This window comes from Heloderma suspectum, chromosome 2 (assembly GCF_057233095.1).
Source record: "Heloderma suspectum isolate Gila_16-S chromosome 2, 16-S_ref, whole genome shotgun sequence".
Lineage (NCBI taxonomy): Eukaryota > Metazoa > Chordata > Lepidosauria > Squamata > Helodermatidae > Heloderma > Heloderma suspectum.
The window spans coordinates 265,581,826-265,600,931 of record NC_139459.1 but is presented as its reverse complement, the minus strand read 5'-3'; the positions used below and the strand labels follow the sequence as shown (position 1 = coordinate 265,600,931).

The window sequence follows — 19,106 nt, the reverse complement described above, 5'->3', positions numbered from 1 at the left end:
TATTTTCATACACAAATATACCCTTTAAGCTTTCCCAGATGTTGGAGTGGGGCACAGACTTTTTTTTTAAGTGCTGCAAATTAAGTTGCTGGCCATCTAGAGTTAGTCAGACTTTTCTCTTTTTTTACAATACAAACTGTAGAAAAGGAAGATGTCCCCTCTTTGCTTTTAATTGTGTGGAGACTAAATGGTGGGGCAAAATGAGAGAGCTGCAAAGGAAGTTTTGAACATGAACCATTGAGTAAGTAGGGAGGAAGGTCATAATTTATTTTGATAGCTTTTTACTTAATCCAGTGTTAATGACACATTCTTGGAACTCCCTACACCAGCCAGAAGGTTGCTGCATGCAGATGCCCAAGATTCCCCTCTGTCCTTTCCCTTTTCAATATGCTGAGTCTCATGTGTTGCTGGAGGGTCAACAATACACTCCCCTTCAGGCTCCATATAAACAACCAGGAGTGTATCAACCATGTTAAGTGTGTACAGCGCTGCCTCTAACCCAAGCACCTGTGTGTGTCTGTGTGCATGCACATGTATTTTTAATATTAAACTCTTCTCTGCCCAGAAAGATCCTAACAATAAATTTCACCTCCCTTTCTTAGAGTTGAGTCTAGCAGCATGGCTCAATTGAAATCTAATTCAAAAAAGGCATTTTTGAGGGACGCATTTTGTTGTACAAAAGTCTGACTGTGTAAACTAGCTCACCGGTGATGATGCCAGAACTGAGCTGGACAGCTGAGCTCAATCCATGCCCGTTGGACTATGAGTCAGGAGAAGGTAATAGTCCACTTGGAACTGGACCATTGTACCAATTTGGGTACAGATGAAGACATGCAGTTTGAGTGTGTTGTGGAAATGTTTTAAAGTAGGGATGGCCAGCCCTGTTGGGGTTCTCTGGATTTCTGTGGTGGCCCTGACTCGGCTTGCATTTGTGAGCTAAGTCAGAGGTTTCTTCTCGAAATCCGGGAACTTTTTTGGGTTTTAATTTTTTTTGCGTAAATAGCAATTTGCACAAATTGCAGTTGCAATTTGCACAAATTGCAGTTGCAATTTGCATAATTTGCCAAAATTATGTAAGATGCAGGTTACACAAATCCCCCCCCCCCCGAATCCATGAACTAGCTGACTCAATCTGCATCGAGTCAGGCCAGTTCACCAGAAAACAAACCGAATTCCCGTGGGGCGAGCTGATGAAAGCCTGGCAAGCTCCACCTCCCCAGATGGATTCCTCTGACATCCCTATTTTAAACACACAGTTACTGCACTCTGAGGTATTTGCTTTTAGCACAGTAAATGTGTGCTCCACTACAGGAAGGACATAACAGTTAAGCGTGGTTCGAACACACATTTTTTGCATGAAAACAAATACTTCAGAATGCAGCAAATGTGTGTTCAAGCCATTTCTACCACACTTAAGAGTGCTGAAAAATGATTGTGTCCCGAATGGCAAATTCAAGTGAAAGTGGTTAACCAACCTATTTCCCACTTCACGTTTCATCCTCCCAAGCTGGGAGCAGAAATTTTGAATTCCTGCTGTGCTTTTTTATTATTTCAGAAACATTGTGACAGACAGAAGGCGAACCTGCGGATCCGCTTCAAGCCCTCACTCTTCCAACATGTAGGAACCCACTCCTCCCTGGCTGGGAAAATCCAGAAGCTGAAAGTGAGTAGGCAATGTCAAAGCAGTGGCAATACAAAAAATGTAAAGAGCAGGTCACAGAGCTCTGTCTTTTCTAGGGTGACTAGTTAAAGCTCCTCTCAAGGATGACTTCTTCAGTACTTTCCGTAATCCCCACTGCTTGTTCGTGTTTGTTTGTGTTCAGGGCTCCAACCAACCTGGAATCTGGAGCGCTGAAGTGCTGTTTGGGATTTGCAGGCGTGGGGAAGGTTTCAAGAGGGTGGGGAGAAACAGGATGTTGGGGAGGCAAAGACTGGGCCTGAGAAGGGCATCAAGTCAGGGCTGGGCAGAAAAAGTTCCAAGGTGCCTGCTGTGCAACCCTATGACTGGATGGGAGACTGCCTGGAAACTGCAGGCATGCTTCTCCAAGCTCCTTGGGTGAAGGGAGAATATAAACCAAGGAAATAAAGATGGATAGTGGGAGAGAAACAGGTAAAAAGTACTTAAATTGCACCCTCTGGCCACTGGAAGTTTTGCCCCCCTCCCTCTCATTCTCTCTCTGCACCTCTAAGGGATAAAGCTGACTTTTGCTTGAGGTTTGGGATTTGTTGGATGCCACTTTCTGAGCCAGAATACAGTCTGCACTTAACTGGTGAGCCTGTGGGCGAGTGGTGCACATGCACGTGTGCATGTAGACGCAAGCTGCATCTCAATATGTCAGACAGATCTGTATATAAAATGTAATAGATTTTTAAACGTGTAGCAGTTTAGGCAGAGATAGCAGGTGCTTTCAAATGCAGGTGTATTCCCTGGGGAAAGGGGGTCAGCTGGGCTGTTCCGTGGAGAGGAGTGGATGCTTTGCTGATAGAGTATGGAAGAAATTGCAAATGGTTCGGAAGGAAAAAGGAGGCATCAGGTCAGGAGGCAAGGGAATTGGAGCATGGCAGCCATCAACTCTGATTAATAGTGGCTAGGAAGCATTCACGGGCTACGTGTTGCAGCATCGTTAAAAGCCTCAGAGCAGCAGTGCACCTCCGAAAGGGAGGCTGTTGAGAGGGCAGAGGCTCCTTGTGACTATTTGACTGGAAGTCTGCAGCATCACAATCCATTTGAAGTTCGTATTATTTCAGGATGTTCTGCCAATAACATTCTAAAGGACAGGGTCTCAGATTATTTTTCTTTTAAACTTCAGACAAATGTTAGCTCTTCCTTCCTTCCTTCCTTCCTTCCTTCCTTCCTTCCTTCCTTTCATGTAGGGGCGGCCTCAACGGCTGAAGGAATATTTATTTTAGTCAAATGTTGGCTTTTTTCCCCCTCAAAAAAAAAAAACTTCAGACAAATGTTGGCCCTTCCTTCCTTCCTTCCTTCCTTCCTTCCTTCCTTCCTTCCTTCCATGTAGGGGCAGCCTCAATGGCTCAAGGAATATTTATTTTAGTCCTGTTTCTGTACCACCCTTTCTCAAGGGCTCAGGATGAGACCCAATCATTAAAATGAAAATAAAACACAATTAAAAAAAACCTAAATACCAAAAATGACCCAAACCTGCGTAGCCTTGGTAGTTGCGTGCTAGCTTGAAAAGGAAAGTTTTACTATTATTAAAATATTCAAGGCTTTTGTCTTTAGGACAAAACTACACATTACATCAAAAGCATTTTTAACTAACATGCTTAGAAATGGTCACATCTCTGTCTTGTGGTTAACAATAGAGATGAGAGGACCAAGTTATGACTGTGATAGGCCAGAGAGGAGAAAGTAGTAGTATTAAAGGTTGGAGATTACCATAGTGTGAAGCAGCATTTTTGCTGGGGTGTTTTAAGGGAGAAGAAACATAATTTTAATGTGGATTGAATAATATATGGCGCAAAAGCTAGGTGGTGGGATTTAAAGTGAAGCCAGGGCTTTGTATCTGGTCAACAGGCTGGATGGTGATGTTGTCAGTAGATACGGTTAATACAGAAGGAGAGGAAGGCTACAGCAGGAAGAGGTGTGAGTCCCTTAATTAACCCCCCCCCCCCAGGCATCAGAATCAGAGTATTTCCCACAAAAGTGCAGTGGGGCTAGGTTACACATTTAAATAAATTTGTTTGAATTGTTTTGTTTCTATCTTGTATGTTGAGGACAAAGATTTTGGAAAGCAAGCTCTTCGAAAAGAGCACGTCAACCCTCCTGCAGAAGTGAGCACCAGTCTGAAAACCTACCAGCACTTCTCCTTGGAGAAAGCCTATCTGAGAGAAGATTTCTTTTGGGCATTTACCCCCACAGCAGGTGACTTCATCCGCTTTCGCTTCTTTAAGCCGCTCCGCATTGAACGGTAAGTGTGGAAGCAATGGATGGGAAGAATTTGCTTGACCTTTAAAAGTCACTCATTGCCTCTCCCCTGTGCTAGAACAGAGTTCATCTGAAAGGCAGGTTGTATCTCATTCACTTGTTGCCCTACTTGTCTCACCGCTTGCTTGTTTCTAGCTTTCAGTTCTGTCTGCACAGTCTTACAGGTAGCAAACTAAAGCAACGAAATTAGCTTGCTCAAAGGGTTCCCACCTTGTTGATGCCCAAATCCACCTTGCTTTCTCTTAGAACTTGTCTGCATTATGAATTTCGTTTCATTTCTGAGGTTCTGAGAGCAATATAGCCATCTATAGCTATATAGCCATCTATAGCCATCTATGTCATCTCACAGAGATGACTTAGTGGATAAAGTAGCAGTTACAGGAACTCTGGGGGAAAGCGACCATGTTGTACTTGAGTTCCTGGTTCTAAGGGAAGCAAAAGCCGAGTGTAGTCAAACGTGTACCCTGGATTTTAGGAATGCTGATTTTAATAAACTCAGAACAATGATCAGTAAGGTCCCATGGCAAGCGACACTAACGAGAAAAGGAGTCCAAGATGGGTGGGAGCTTTTAAAAAAGGAAATTCTCAAGGCACAATTACAAACAATTCCAACAAGAAGAAAAGGTGGAAGACAACAGAAGAAGCCAACGTAGCTTCACAAAAAGCTTAGAGATGACCTGAAAACAAAAAAGGACACATATAGGAAGTGGAAAGAAGGCCAAGCAACAAAGGAAGAGTACAGGCAGGTAGCACAGAATTTCAGGGATGGCGTCAGGAAGGCTAAAGCTGAGAACAAGCTGAGGTTAGCGAGGGAGGCTAAAAGCAACAAAAAGGCTTTCTTCAGCTGTGTGCATAGTAAAAGACAGAGGAAAGAAATGGTGGTTCAGCTATTAAATAAGGATGGCAAAATGATAACAGATGACAAAGAAAGGCAGAGGTGCTCAATTCCTACTTTGACTCAGTCTTCTCCCAAAAGAGGGTCTATGACCCCCCTGGCAAAGGCGAAGTACAGACTGAAGGGGCAGGATTGCAGCTTGAGATCGATAGGCATGTGGTCAAGGAACACCTAATTCCTTTGAATGAGTTCAGATCTCCAGGGCCAGATGAACTGCATCCTAGAGTCATAAAGGAACTGGCAGAAGAACTCTCAGAACTGCTGTCTATTCTCTTTGAGAAATCATGGAGGGGTGAAGTGGCAGATGACTGGAGGAGGGCTAATGTTGTCCCTATCTTCAGAAAGGGTAAAAAGGAGGAACCTGGGAACTACAGACCAGTCAGTCTGACGTCAATCCCAGGGAAAATTCTGGAGCAGATGATAAAGAAATCCATCTGGAAGCACCTTGAAAACAATGCAGTGATTACTCGATGCCAACATGGATTTGTCAAGAACAAATCCTGCCAGACGAACCTGATCTCATTTTTTGATCAGGTAACCTCCCTTGTGGACCGTGGGAATGCTGTAGACATCATATACCTCGACTTCAGCAAAGCTTTTGACAAAGTGCCCCATGATATCCTGATGAGCAAACTAGCTCAAAGTGGGCCAGATGAAACAACGATCCGGTGGATCCACAGTTGGCTACAGAATCGGACTCAAAGAGTGCTTATCAATGGGAACTTCTCAAACTGGGGAGAGGTAACGAGTGGGGTACCGCAGGGCTCAGTCCTGGGCCCAGTGCTCTTCCACATTTTTATTAATGACTTGGAGGAGGAGGTGCAGGGAATGCTGATCACATTTGCAGATGACACAAAATTGGGCGGGATAGCTAATACTTTGGAAGACAGAAACAAAATTCAAAGTGAACTCAATAGACTGGAGTGCTGGGCAGAAAACAACAGAATGACATTTAATAGGGATAAATGCCAAGTTCTGCACCTAGGAAAAAGAAACCAAAGGCACAGTTACAAGATGGGGATACGTGGCTCAACAACAAAACAAGGGAGAAGGATCTTGGAATTGTTGTTGATCACAAGCTGAATATGAGCCAACAATGTGATGTGGATGCAAAAAAGGCAAATGCTCTTTTGGGCTGCATGAATAGAAGCATAGCTTCCAAATCCTGGGAAGTACTAGTTCCCCTCTACTCAGCACTGGTTAGGCCTCATCTGGAGTACTGTGTCCAGTTCTGGGCACCGCACTTTAAGAAGGATGCAGACAAGCTGGAGAGGGTTCAGAGGAGGGCAACAAAGATGATCAGGGGACTGGAAACAAAGCCCTATGAAGAGAGATGGAAAGAACTGGGCATGCTTAGCCTTGAGAAGAGAAGACTGACGGGAGATATGATAGCGCTCTTCAAGGACTTGAAAGGTTGTCACAGAGAGGAAGGCCAGGATCTCTTCTCGATCATCCCAGAGTGCAGGACACGGAATAATGGGCTCAAGTGACAGGAAGCCAGATTCCAGCTGAGCATCAGGAAGAACGTCCTGTCTGTTAGAGCAATACGACAATGGAACCAATTACCTAGGGAGGTGGTGGGCTCTCCCACACTGGAGCCATTCAAGACGAGGCTAGACAGCTATTAGTCAGGGATGCTCTGAGTTGGATTCCTGCATTGAGCAGGGGGTTGGACGTGATGGCCTTGTAGGCCCCTTCCAACCCTACTGTTCTATGATTCTATCTGAATATAATCTGCAATCAAGTCTTGTGCTTTCAAGGATGTTCAATTTGTTTGTATTTCCTCCCCATAGTGGCTTCATGACTGCCTTGAATGAGTCCTCTCCATTTTGATACTTCTAAAAAATGTACAGAAATGCAGCTGGTGTATCTGGAGACCCACCAGCTCCCTTGTTCCAGACTCAGCCAGGGGCCCCTAGGCATGGGCATGATCGGTTCTTCCTTGATCATAGATCTGTGTGAGGGAGAGGTGCCTCATGTAAAGGTTTCAGCCCACTTTTCCCCCCAAATGTATGTTGACATAGACTTGCAGGCAGTGTAGCGCTGCTTTGAAAAAGGCGGTTTGAGAGCTGCCTGTACACACACGTGCAGGAAAACCCTCTGCTGCTTCTTTGTGTTTGGGACCTTAAGGATTGCCTCTTCTTGTATTGCATCTTCCCTGTGTGCTTTAATCATATTCAGAGGGCCTGCTGTGAATCCTTCTGATGTTTCATGTTTGACAGGTAGGTACAAGACGTGGGGCCTGTAGAACGCCCTCCCCAGGGAAACTTGCCTCGCCATTGTTTTGCTTTAGCCAAATAGCGAAAACCTGGCTTTGGGAATGTGGTAAATTAATTTGTATATCTTGCTGATACTTTATTCTTCCATTTCGGATGTTTGGGTCATAGGAATTTGTTGGTTTTAAATGGTTTTATTGGGTTTTCCTGGTATCATGGCTTGTTTTTGTTAATCGGAGGGGCTTTCTTCAGCAAGAAAGGTGGGGTATTAGTCATTTAGTTTCATCCCTGCTGCGCAGACAGTTGTATTTACAAGTTGGCCTCTGTAAACCCTTCGCAACCTTCCTTTTGATTCTGATGCTGCTTTCAAAGTGCTGAGCTCTGCCTGAAAATGGTTGTATGATGAAGGAAACCCAGGCTGCCAATATCCTGTTTTCAAGTGTGTTGTTTGCAGATAAAATGGTACTGTGACCACAGTTTAAAAGGGGCAGATGCTACATTTTCTTTGGACTCTCTCAAAGGAGCTGGAGAGAGGATCTCATTTGGGAGGCATGTGTTCCTGTGTCTGCCTCCTTATCTTTTGTGTAACCAATAGCAGCTCGGACAGTATCTTCCTGGGACAATATCCCTTTGGTCTCCCCACCCGCTGGTGTTTCCTAAGTGGTTATTAGGCACCTACTTCCACTAAATCATTTGGGTCTTCCTGTATTTTCACTCTTCTTTTAAGTCCAATGTTCGCACCATGGATTTTCCCATTTATATTAATGCTGCACTTTGGTCTGATGCTTTGGAGTTATCAGAAAGGGAGGACTATCTTTCGGTTGGATCCAGTCTTAGTCATACTTAGAGCAGACCCATTGAAACTATTGTTTTAAAACCACTCCAGTGTAACTTTGGCTATGTGTTTAGGGTCATTGCCCTGCTTGGAGGTGAACCGCCACCCCAGTCCCTGGTCCCTTCCAGACCGAAACAGGTTTTCCTCTAGCATTGCCCTGGATTTGGCTCCATCCATCTTGCCCTCAGTCCTGACCAGTTTCCCAGTCCCTGCCAATGAAAAGCATCCTGACAACATGATGCTGCCACCACCATGCTTCACTGTGGAGATGATGTTCTCAGGGTGATAAGTACTGTTGGCTTTGTGCCACACATAGCATTTTGTGGTAAGGCCAAAAAGTTCGATTTTGGTCTCATCAGTCCAGAGAACCTTTTTCCACATGTTTGCTTTGTCTCTCCCATGCCTTTTGGCAAAATCCAAAAAGGATTTGATACGGTTTTTTTTCAGCAATGGCTTTCTTCTAGCCACTCTTCCATAAAGCTCTGCTTTGTGGAACGTCCAGGTGATAGTTGTCCCAGGGACAGTTTCTCCCATCTCAGCTGTGGATCTCTCCAGCTCCTTCAGATTTACCATTGGCCTCTTGGTTGCTTCTGACTAATGCCCTCCTTACCCAGTCACTGAGTTTTGGTGGACAGCCTTCTCTAGGCAGAGTGTGCCATTTTTCCCCCCATTTTGTAATAATGGATTTAATGGTGCTCTGGGGTATGTTCATAGTTTGGGATATTGTTTTATAAACTAACCCTGATTGGTGCTTCTCCAGAAATTTATCCTGGATTTGTTTTGATAGCTCCTTGGTCTTCATGATGCTGTTTGTTTAGATATGCTCTCCAACAAACTCTAGGGCATTCCAGAAACAGGTGTATTTAATCTGAGATCATGTGACACTTGAATTGCATACAGGTGGACTCCATTCAACTAATGATGTGACTTCTGAAGGCAGTTGGTTGCACCAGAGCTTGTTTAGGGGTGTCACAGCAAAGGGGGTGAATACTTAGGCAATCTAGACTTTTCAGATTGTTATTTGTAAATCATTTTGTAAAATATGTAAATTTTTCCCCACTTTGACATTATGGACTATTTTGTGTAGATCAGTGACAAGAAAGCCTAATTAAATCCATTTTAATTCCACATTGTAACACAACAAAATGTGGAAAAGTCAAAGGGGGGTGAATACTTATGCAAGGCACTGTATATTGCTGCAAATGATAGTGCTTTTATTCTTCACCAGGCCTGTTTTACGTTTGTGGCACCTGGCCTCTGTCCTTGGTCCAAGGGGTGAAGCTTTTCTCCTCCTGAATTGTCAGTGGGTTGGATCCAGCATCTTTTCTGCCAGCAGGAGCATTCCCTGAGCAGAGATCAACTCGGATGCTCCCACTGACCGAAGGGAGTGGATGTGGTCTTTGCTGTTTCCCCCTACCTCTGCAGCCCCCAGTGCCACATCCCCCAGTCTTCTGGAGGATCTCCCAACTCTCTGGAGCAGATTTGCGGGTGACACAGGGAACTGCAGCGGAGTGGGGGAACAACAAAGATCACCACTAGCAGGATTTGCCCACTGGATCAGAAGCCTTTTGTGAACCAGATGAGCCTTTCTGTCTGCGGGAGGCTTATGCTGGATCTAACCCATTGTTTGCAATTTTAAATATGTCTGTAGGAGCTATGGGGAAAATTGAATGCAGTCTCTGGAAATCTCTCTGTCTATAACATTCCCTTGAGCATTTAATAGGTTACTTTTTAAGAGCTGGGAACTTCTTATCCATGTGGCCTCACCCTTCCTAGATTCTGTCCTTGCATTCAAAATGCATGCACAATTACTTATTTCTCCAGTTTGGTATAGCGGAACGGCAGACTGTGTTCACCACAGGAGTGGATAATTGTGCTTCTTACTTATATTCATTCAAATGCAATATGGAGTGCTTAATTTGCAAGAGCAATCAAACAATCAATCTGTAATTGGTTGTTTGTGCACTTAGAGCTGTCTCTCTCAAAGTGGGTTTTCTTGCTAGGAGAACCACCTGTTGGGCCCCGGACATTTTGGTAAATTCCTTCCTGCTGGGGTACTTTCATGTGCTAATATATCCCCTGAGAATCTTTGCAGTCATCATTGGTTCCTGTCCCACAGGTTTTTCTTCCGCAGTGGCAACATTGAACACCCTGAAGACAAACTCTTCAACACAACAGTGGAAGTCTTACCCTTTGATGTAAGTTTTTTTGTTTGTTTTCTGAACTTATGGATGAAGTTTAGGAGAGCTGGAAGAATGAAATGGATGCTTTTCCCAAAGCCTCTGAAAACCAATTGCAGGCTCTAATTCTGGGTCATTCTTAAGTGAATAGTCATAGCAAGGTTTTTGCAAAGTAGTGTCATTGCCATGATGATCTCCTGAGGATAGGCGGTAACTTTGTCATTCATAAGGCATTGCTTGCACTAGGATTTTGAAGGCGGCATATGTTGTTAGGAGGTTATAACCCAGATTCTCATTACTGTGTAGCTGGATGTCAGTACAAGATCATCAGTCTGGGGTCAAAGGCATAGCAATGAGAGCATCTGAGATATTGGTGCCCAATAGTCAGAACCCACATTCTAATTTCTGAGATCTGATTCCAAAACCTAGAAGCAAATCTGCTTAGTCATTCCCTATTTAAAGTACACAACTTGTGGCAAAAAATGGTATCCTTACTTAGCTATAGACTAGTATAGACTTACTAGTAATAGACTTTTTTTTATGGGTCCTTGAAAGGCATAGAGAAGGCCTTCTAACAAGCCTGCATGTTAGAGTAATGCTCTGCCTCTGCAAACGTAAATATCCCCTGGAGCGTTAGGGTCATAGTGGTTCAAGCTGTACCCACAGCAGGCTATCTAAATCCTTGTGGCTGGCTTTTTGCAAAGATTGTCTGTTTCCCTGCATAGAGTCTCCAGTCAGATAAGGAAGCCCTGCAGGAGGGGAGAGCAACAGCATTCAAGTACCACAGGACATCTGACGGCTACATACAGATAGGTAAATTGCTGGTTCAAGGCAAACAGTAGCCTGCTGGTTGTGGATAATGCACTGTGTATATTGCTGTTCAGATAACACAATTACACAGAGAGTGATGGCAGAGGAGGCTTGAGGGGCAGCACAAGTGTCTTCTGAATTAGGGTTGTTCCCCACTTGATCTGGAATTTAGAGTGGAAGTAGAACCCACATGACATTTTGCCATTTTCTAAGGGTTAAAACTTGCTTATGTCTTAATCATTTTAAAGACTCTATTCAGGTGGATTTTCCTCAGTTAACACTGTGCAGATACAAATGTTGACAACACGTAGAGTTCAAGTGACTGGACAAACCCGAAGGACGGAAACGGCAGCCTGCTTGCGCTTAACCTCAGAGCCAAAGTACAGATTCTGCTAATCAATTAGTTGGTCCTCTTTATCTTTCTACTCCCCACATTTCTCCCCTCCCAGGGGCGGGGGGAGTTAGAAAGGAAAAAAAAAACTCAATTGATTTCCCTGGAGGCTTTTTAATCTTTTTTTTTAATTTCAGAGGAAAATGGAGCATGGGGCACCTTCCCACCTGGCGCTCCAAGGTCCCAATCTGGATCGGGGCCATGCATGCTTACACAAGAGTAAGGAAAAATAGGCTCAACTATGCAAGTAGTGGAACATGTAGCTTGGCCTTCAAATAGCTATTTGTGGCAGGGAGAATCTGTTTTCTCTTAGGTTCTGATTTTAAGCACATAAAGATGAAAAATAAGCACCACTGAAATCTCTGGCGCCTGCTTCCATATGATGTATTTAGGATTGGAACCGCGCCAGCCTGTGGCAGAATTTGTTGGCTGATCCTATTGGTCTGTCTGGGCAGCTTTTTGTGTCATCCCCCCCACACACACACACACACACCTCACATTCTGAAAAGAATTGCAGATAATTGGCTGATTAATGACAACAGGTTGCGTCTTTGTATCCATAGAAATGGTCAGGCAATTTGCACACGAGGCCTTCTCAAATACTCAGCCCCTTGTCTAAGCCATTCCACTGAGGTCTTCTGAAGAGGGACTCCAGGTGGTTCCACATGAGTCAGAGATCCACTTGGGAACCACCAGCAGTATGACGTTTAGGCTATGGAAGGCCCGCCCAACTGAGATCAGGCCTGCATCTGTGTTAGTTTTGGGCATTTGCTGAAGTCTTTTCTTTACAGGCAAGCATCTCCTGAGTAATTACTAAATTGGGCTGTTTTGGGGGTCCCCCCCCACAGCATATTTTTCCAACATTTGTATGTACTTCTGCAACCATTGGGGCTCCTCCAAGCCTGCTTCTACACCCCCCACCCCAATGTATGGATGATCCTGCATAAGGATCAGCAGTCAGAATGAGTTCATGTGATCTATGATGAAGCAGTGCCACCTACTGGACAGCTGAGGCTTTGCAAGGACGCAAGCACACACAAACACACAGTCTTCTGAGCTCAGCTTTTGGGGCGGGGCAGATGGTAAATTTGCATAGCCTTTGTTACACATAGCCTCTTATTGCATTATACCAAGGCTTCATGCAGTCATATTTCTCTGTGGTCTGATGCCATCATGGTGGGGAGTGGTTGGTTGGTTGTTTTTTGTATGTAGGCTCTTTCTTTCTCTAGAAATCTCCTGTCAGGTGACGTTGAGAGCAAAGGCAGTGCTCTTTCATGTTCGGAACTATGGTTATATTTCCCAGAATTCATACGGACTGCGCCCACTCTTCAGATTTTAATAAAAGCCACATCCTTCCTCCTGGACAATATGATGTTTCCTCTTTCAGAAGCCTTGAGAGGGGACAGGGCATAACTCATTCATTCTTTCTACTGCATGGTTAGTAGCTGCTGGAAAGGAAGAGGCCAGTGTATGAATGAGTCAGAGGGTGAAACTACTCAGGGAAACCTGAGCCCAGTAGGCTGCCTCCAGTCTAAACAGCTGTACTGAGCCAGCAATAGGTCATGTTCATTATATGCTCAATTATCACAGGGAAACACTTCATATATTCAAATTCATGACTTTTGTGTGTTAACTTTGCCAAGCTTGCCATACATTTTAGGGTGATGGCAGCAGGTAAACCTACAGTAGGTAGCTGACAGCAAAAATGCTAATTTATATGAAATGGGCCAGCTTATGGAGTGACATTTGGCCATTTAAAAGATGAGCACACACCCCTAGAGCCAGTTCTGTCAGATATAAGCTAAAAGCAGGATTCCAAGTCTAGCCAGCTCTGAATGTTGATTTCTCCTAAAGAGGGAGATGGTGGCTTAGGGACCACTGGACTGGTGAATTGCATCTTGTAAAAAGCACATGCTTGAATGCAAAGGTGCCCGTGCCTGTGCTGGTATTCCTAGGTATAACTGCTTGCATTTGGAATGGCCCACTTCACCAGGGTGACTTCAGAGTGCAGTGGTGTTGCTGCCACTGAGAGGAGCTGAGATCTGTCCTGAGATTGTATTTTCTGTCTTCCCACAGGCTCCTTTTTAAAGGGCATTGCTGAAGGAGAAGTGGAACCTTCCTTTGGGCCTCTGGAAGCAATACGGCTGACCATCCAGACTGATTCTCCTGTATGGATCATCTTGAGTGAGGTAATAGGCTGTTTTGGAGGAGCAATTTCTGAAGTGTGTTGATAGCATCAGCTCACACCTACCATTTCCTTCCACTGAACTGTCCAGGCAGGGCAAGTTGCAGAGATTCCCTAGCCTCAAACCTGACAGGGAATGGGCATCCTGAACTAGTACATTCTTCTAGCCCAGAGCGCTCTCTTACAGCCCTTCCAGACGCTTAAAAAAGCCTCTCCATGCATTGTGCCCTGACTGCAGGGCCAGCTCCAAGTTTCAAGGGGCCCTTGGCAAAGTGCCCACCATAGCGCGCACACGCCCCTATGTTAGTAGGCAGCTACAAGCACCCGAAGTAGCATTGCTCTGGGGCAAAGTGGGAAATTTAGAACAGGTGCCTAGCAGCTACCCTGAGCTGCCAACGGCCAAGAGCAAACATCAGTGGTGGTAGGCCCTGCTGAAGCTTTAGCATCTATCCAAGGATGCCAGGTGCCCACATCAGTCCTGCCTGCAGAGATACATTTAGTCAATGGAATAACTGACCCGGGCTATCCCTAGATAGAGGCATAGGTTTCTGGCAACTGTTGCCACAGGACCACTTCTATTTTTTCAAAATGGGTATGCATGAGAAAGCTCAGCAAGCCAAGAGACGGCATGTGACCTTGCTTACCTCAACATCTCAGAAGATGCAGCACACGTTGGGTGGTCAGGAGTGGTATTTATGGAGGAGTGGCATGGGTTTATGGGGGTGGTGCAGAAAAGTTTGGTAAAAGGGAAGCTTTGTAGCAAGATGTTCTGGGCAGCATTTATATCTGTTTGGGGCTTTGTCAAAACAGGGTGTTCTTTTCTCTCCAACAGTGAAGTCCTCTCCCACCACATGCAGAGGTTATACAGAGTGATTGCCTGAGGCGTGGTTTCACCGAAGAAGCCAAGTCTTTGTGCTTGCAGTTTGCTTTCAGAGGGAGTTGTTCTATAGCACAAACAAAAAAGCAGATTTGCCAAGCTCTGATAGATGTTTGAATTCATGTGCTTCCAGATATTCCTGAAGAAAGCCGACTGAACTTGAAGACAGAGGGAGCAATGCACAAGCTGGCCATGAGCTCTTCCCCTCTTCTTCCTCTCTTCCATGAAACTGCAGACGTGGCAGCACAGGAGCAGTCTACTCATGAAGCAAAGATGTGTGCTTCAAAAGGCACCTGCTGCTCCAGGAGCAGGAAGAAAAAGCTGGTGGTGAAACTTGGCAGGGCCTTGGTGTTTCCTGACCACACTTACAAGGAGAAGAGAAGCATTTTTCACGCATGGGTGCTGGACTGAATTAAAAGCAGCAGCACCGGATGCTTGCCTGTCTTGTATCCAGCTGCCTTCGCAGCTGCAAAGAGAGAACCATGGAATGAACTTTCTGTGGAAAAGATGTTTCTTTGTTCCCTTGAGCAAGGACCACACTCTTCCCCTCGGGTGTTGATGCCTGAATGTATCATTAAAGGGTGCATTTAGAAATACGGGTTTAAGGAGTGTGAAGGCTAAGCAAGAGAGCAACGTGACTGTGCAGCTCTTATAAGCTGCAGAGAAGCACTGAGTTGTTTCGGAAGAAAAGCAGACTCCATCTCCAGCCCCTCCAGATTACACCGGAGGATTAAATATGGAGGGTAATTGGTCTGGAGCAGGAAGAAATGAGGGTGACGTGCGGAGGTGACAGAATGGCAGGGAAATAATAATACCACACTGTGCCTGCCAGGGTTGTACATGCCCCCTTCATACAATACAGTTCATGTTGAAGTCTCCAGTGTCTTCATGCCTTGAGATGAGCGCAAAGTCCATCCTTTTAAACCCATATCTGTTATTCACTGGTTGGTGTGAATTTTGAAGAAAAAAACCACATAGGCCAGTTCTCAAATGGTAGGGATTAGAGTGTAATTTAAAATAAAAACTCAATGTCTCTAGCTATACACTGGAATGCATTATACTACTTAATGTGCTGTATTTTTTATTATTGGATACATTTGATTTTTTTCCAGTATATCTATATAAAATATATATATATTAAAATGTGCACTGTAAAATTTTAATTCCACTTAAAGTAGCATGTTTTGTTGTATTCGCTCTTTCCTTAAGCAGGAAAGTCTGACCAACCAACTGAAAATATTGTACAGGGATATTAGAAGTATGTGAATGACAGGCCATCAGGAAGGTACAGACACAGCCAAGAGAAGTTTTGCAATGGGAAAGTGTTCTGTTTCTATTTAAACTAAAACCTACAGCCACTTTCTCTGCATGGTAGAGCTTATCCAGCACACTGGGCATTCACCTATTCAGGCAGGGTATTTTGCTCTCTTGATACGGCTGTTCTCAATGTTTTCCCTAAAGACAGCCACTGAGAAACAAGTCATAGGTGTTTTAGAGATGGATCTTATAATTCACCCTCTTTCCTCTGCCATGAAAAAGGAGAAACTTACAAGTTTTGCTTCCTGGACAGATATATCTTACTGGCTGGGAAAAGGAAGTCTTGTAACTGTAAATGTGGACAGGGCTACTTTAGACTAGCTCGTATGCATATGGACGGATGCTGTAAATGTGTGTGACTCACTTAAACTTTCCTATTCAAGAGAGCAGAAAAAAGCACACCACTGGCAAGCACTTGACAACCCTTCATTCAGAAAGTTACACTGCTTACTGGTAGATACTCCATAAACCCTCCAGGCAATGCAGGCTTCTGTCTTTTATTCTGTAACATGGCATGCATGGAACTGCATACTTTTTGCAGGTTGTTGGAATTGGGTGGGCACTCTTGTAGCCAAGATATACAAATCAACACAGTTTTCACCTCTTTTTGTAGTCTGGCCAAGAGCTGTGCAAAATCTTGTCAGACAGTTTATATGCTTCTTAGTTTCATGTCACAACAGTTGTAAGGCAAAGCAGTTGCAACAATAACTTATAAAGTAAAAAAAAAATATTCCCGATGTGAGACAGCTGGCTTTTGTACCATCTAGAGCAGTGGTCCCCAACCTTTTTGGCACCAGGGACCCGTCTCGTGGAAGACAATTTTTCCATGGACCGGGGGGGGGATGGTTTCGCTGGTGGACTTCCGGCTGCTGGGATGCAAATGGCGTCCGCATAGCGGACGCCATTTGCGTCCCTGTTCTTTGCAGTAATAGGCTACGTAAAGATCTTACTTGAAGAACAGGGATGCAAATGGCGTCCGCTATGCGGACACCATTTGCATCCCAGTGGCCAGAAGTCTGCCAGCGGCTGGAGCTAGCCAGCAGCTCTGCGGACTCGCTGCGGAGCGGAGCCAGCCAGGGCCGGTGAGGATTCGGGGGGGGGGGACAGATCGCCCCCCCACCCCCACAGACCCAAGGTAAGGGGGCACACCCCTACTGAGGTCTGGTTCCTAATAGGCCACGGACTGGTACCAGTCCGCGGCCTGGGGGTTGGGGACCCCTGATCTAGAGAACTGCAAGATCCAAAAGCAGAGTTAGCCATGAATTTGGACCATATTAAGAATAAAATATAAGAACTTCCTTGCATCAATTTCTGCCCCTCTCTAGATTAAAGAGAAGTCCTACGCTCAAATTGACAAGCGCCAGTTATGAATGAATTGGTACTATAATGCTCAGAGGGCATCGCCACTTCATAGCAAAACTACACATTCCAGTAATATGATTATCTATCACTGCACACATGCTGACAGCAGTTGCACTTTCCGACTACAGAGCTGTGAACCATAAAATGGTCAAATCATTTTACAGCCTTCCATAGGTGACAGAATGTAGCTCACCATGAAGAGATACAACATGGAAGCAGGACCAAGGATGGAAGGCAGAGGAGAAATTGAAACAAGTAGGTAGACATTTTGTATATGGGAGGAGACCTCAGCTTTAATTCCTCGTTTCTCCACTTAAAGGGGCCTCAGGTAGCAAGGCTGAGAAAGCTGCCTTGAAGAGTTGCTGCTAGTCACAGTGGCCAATACTGGATTAGACAGACTATATAGCAACTTCCTGTGATCTTAACAGCTGGAGCAAAGGAAAACATTGAAATAAATTCCTGAGAGATTGTGTGCGGTGGGATGGGGAGGAGGAAAATAGGTTAGAGAAGGTATAGAAGATAAGCTAGAAATAAACTGTGAGTTAATAACTCCAGGTTACAATGGGTAGCCTTTCGCGATCCAACTTGAGTTTTTAAGGGCAGAGATATTCAAAGAAACACACAGACCGGCATCACTGGCCCACTGATGTCCCCTGAGCCCCTTGATTCTGTTCCTCCTCGCTAGTGCTGCCTCTTCCTATGCCCTCTTCCCGCATGCAAGCAGTGACGAGCAAGGATTAGCAGCAACAACTCCCATTTGTCTTTCCTGCTCCTGGGCAATGATGTGGCCCACAGGGCGAAACAAAGTGGATGATGGTAACAACAAGGTGGATTCACTCAGTAGCCCCACTTCTTGCCCAAGGTGCACCCCCACCTCCCAATTCTAGGTCAAATATTGGATAGACAGAACATTTCATGTAATATGGAAAGTTGCATAGTTCATAATTCTGCCTCATAAAAATAACTCGTCCACTCCTGATTTAGAATAACAAACTTGTTGCCCTCCAGATGTTTTGGCTTGCTTCCATTAGCCCTAGCCCACATAGCCAGCCCATGGAGAGAAATGATGGGAGTTGTAGGCCAAAAACATCTGGAGGGTCACAATTTGCCTACCCATTCTCTAAATGTTTGTTCTACCAGCAGAAGTTGATCCAGTGACACTTTTGAGGTGAAAGCCATAGCAACATCAACACGAGTCAGAAAAGATACTTATACAGAAGTGCTTTAATCCACTTTAAGTCACTTTAAGCCACTTTAAACTACTTTAATTTGAAGAAAAGAAAAATGGAAGTTAAGAGCTATGGTGCAATAGTCAAGTGTATTTTAGCAGCAAAAGAGTATTGATAGCTGACTCAGAAGCTCACTTCTGGAACCAAAAATGTGTCCAGTGATGTGCAAAATGGACACTGAGCCCTACCACAGACAAACCAATAAGAAAACAAAGAACTCCAGCACTGAAGTACATGGGGCCCAGTCTGTGCAAAAAGAACAAAATAGGTTAGTTACCGTTGGTTCAGGTGGTCAGTTGTGATAGCTTTCAAGCTTCTCTTCACTAATGGTTTACATGTTAACATGATAAATAGGCTTTCTCTGTGACAACTGATTTGTGCATCACATTATAGCTGCAATTAATTGGAAAGTATAGGAAGGCAGGAAAAATTTGAGCTAACCTAATTCGTAGGATGTGTGAATGGAATGGAATAGCATGCAGTTTTTTATGAATTTGTTGAGAGGCTATTAAGGCTATAAGGGGGTAATACACACATTAAATCAGCTAAATCAGCTGTGACTGTCATTCTCACACAGCAGAAGTAATCAAATGTTGCTCTGGAAACTTTTGTACAAAGTAATTATTATTACATTTATATTCTGCCCTTTTCTGTCTTGCAAGGAAGCTGGGGTGGCTTGCATAATCTTCCTCCTCTCCATTTTATCCTCACAACAACCCTGTGAGGTAGGTTAGGCTGAGAATCAGTGACTGGCCCAAAGTCACTCAGTGAGCTTTGTGGCTGAGTGGGGACTAGAACCTGGATCTACCAAGTCCCAATCCAACACTTTAACTACACTGGCTCTCAAAGTAATGACCACATTA

General features: G+C 44.6%; 2 protein-coding genes across 3 annotated transcripts in view; one reads left to right on the top strand and one right to left on the bottom strand.

Annotated features, from left to right (window-relative positions):
* The window catches only part of MGAT4B (alpha-1,3-mannosyl-glycoprotein 4-beta-N-acetylglucosaminyltransferase B), a 129,959-nt gene extending 113,589 nt beyond the window's left edge, over positions 1-16,370 (top strand). Inside the window, exons 11-16 of the mRNA XM_084839122.1 lie at positions 1,556-1,663; positions 3,736-3,929; positions 10,012-10,090; positions 10,798-10,885; positions 13,350-13,462; positions 14,469-16,370. Coding sequence (XP_084695248.1) covers positions 1,556-1,663; positions 3,736-3,929; positions 10,012-10,090; positions 10,798-10,885; positions 13,350-13,462; positions 14,469-14,492 — 606 coding nt within the window. The 3' untranslated portion in view covers positions 14,493-16,370. The remainder of the gene's footprint in view (positions 1-1,555; positions 1,664-3,735; positions 3,930-10,011; positions 10,091-10,797; positions 10,886-13,349; positions 13,463-14,468) is intronic.
* The window catches only part of LTC4S (leukotriene C4 synthase), a 28,934-nt gene continuing 25,229 nt past the window's right edge, over positions 15,402-19,106 (bottom strand). For both annotated transcript variants that reach the window (XM_084839140.1, XM_084839139.1), the window contains exon 6: positions 15,402-18,489. In XM_084839140.1, coding sequence (XP_084695266.1) covers positions 18,375-18,489 — 115 coding nt within the window. In that variant the 3' untranslated portion in view covers positions 15,402-18,374. The remainder of the gene's footprint in view (positions 18,490-19,106) is intronic.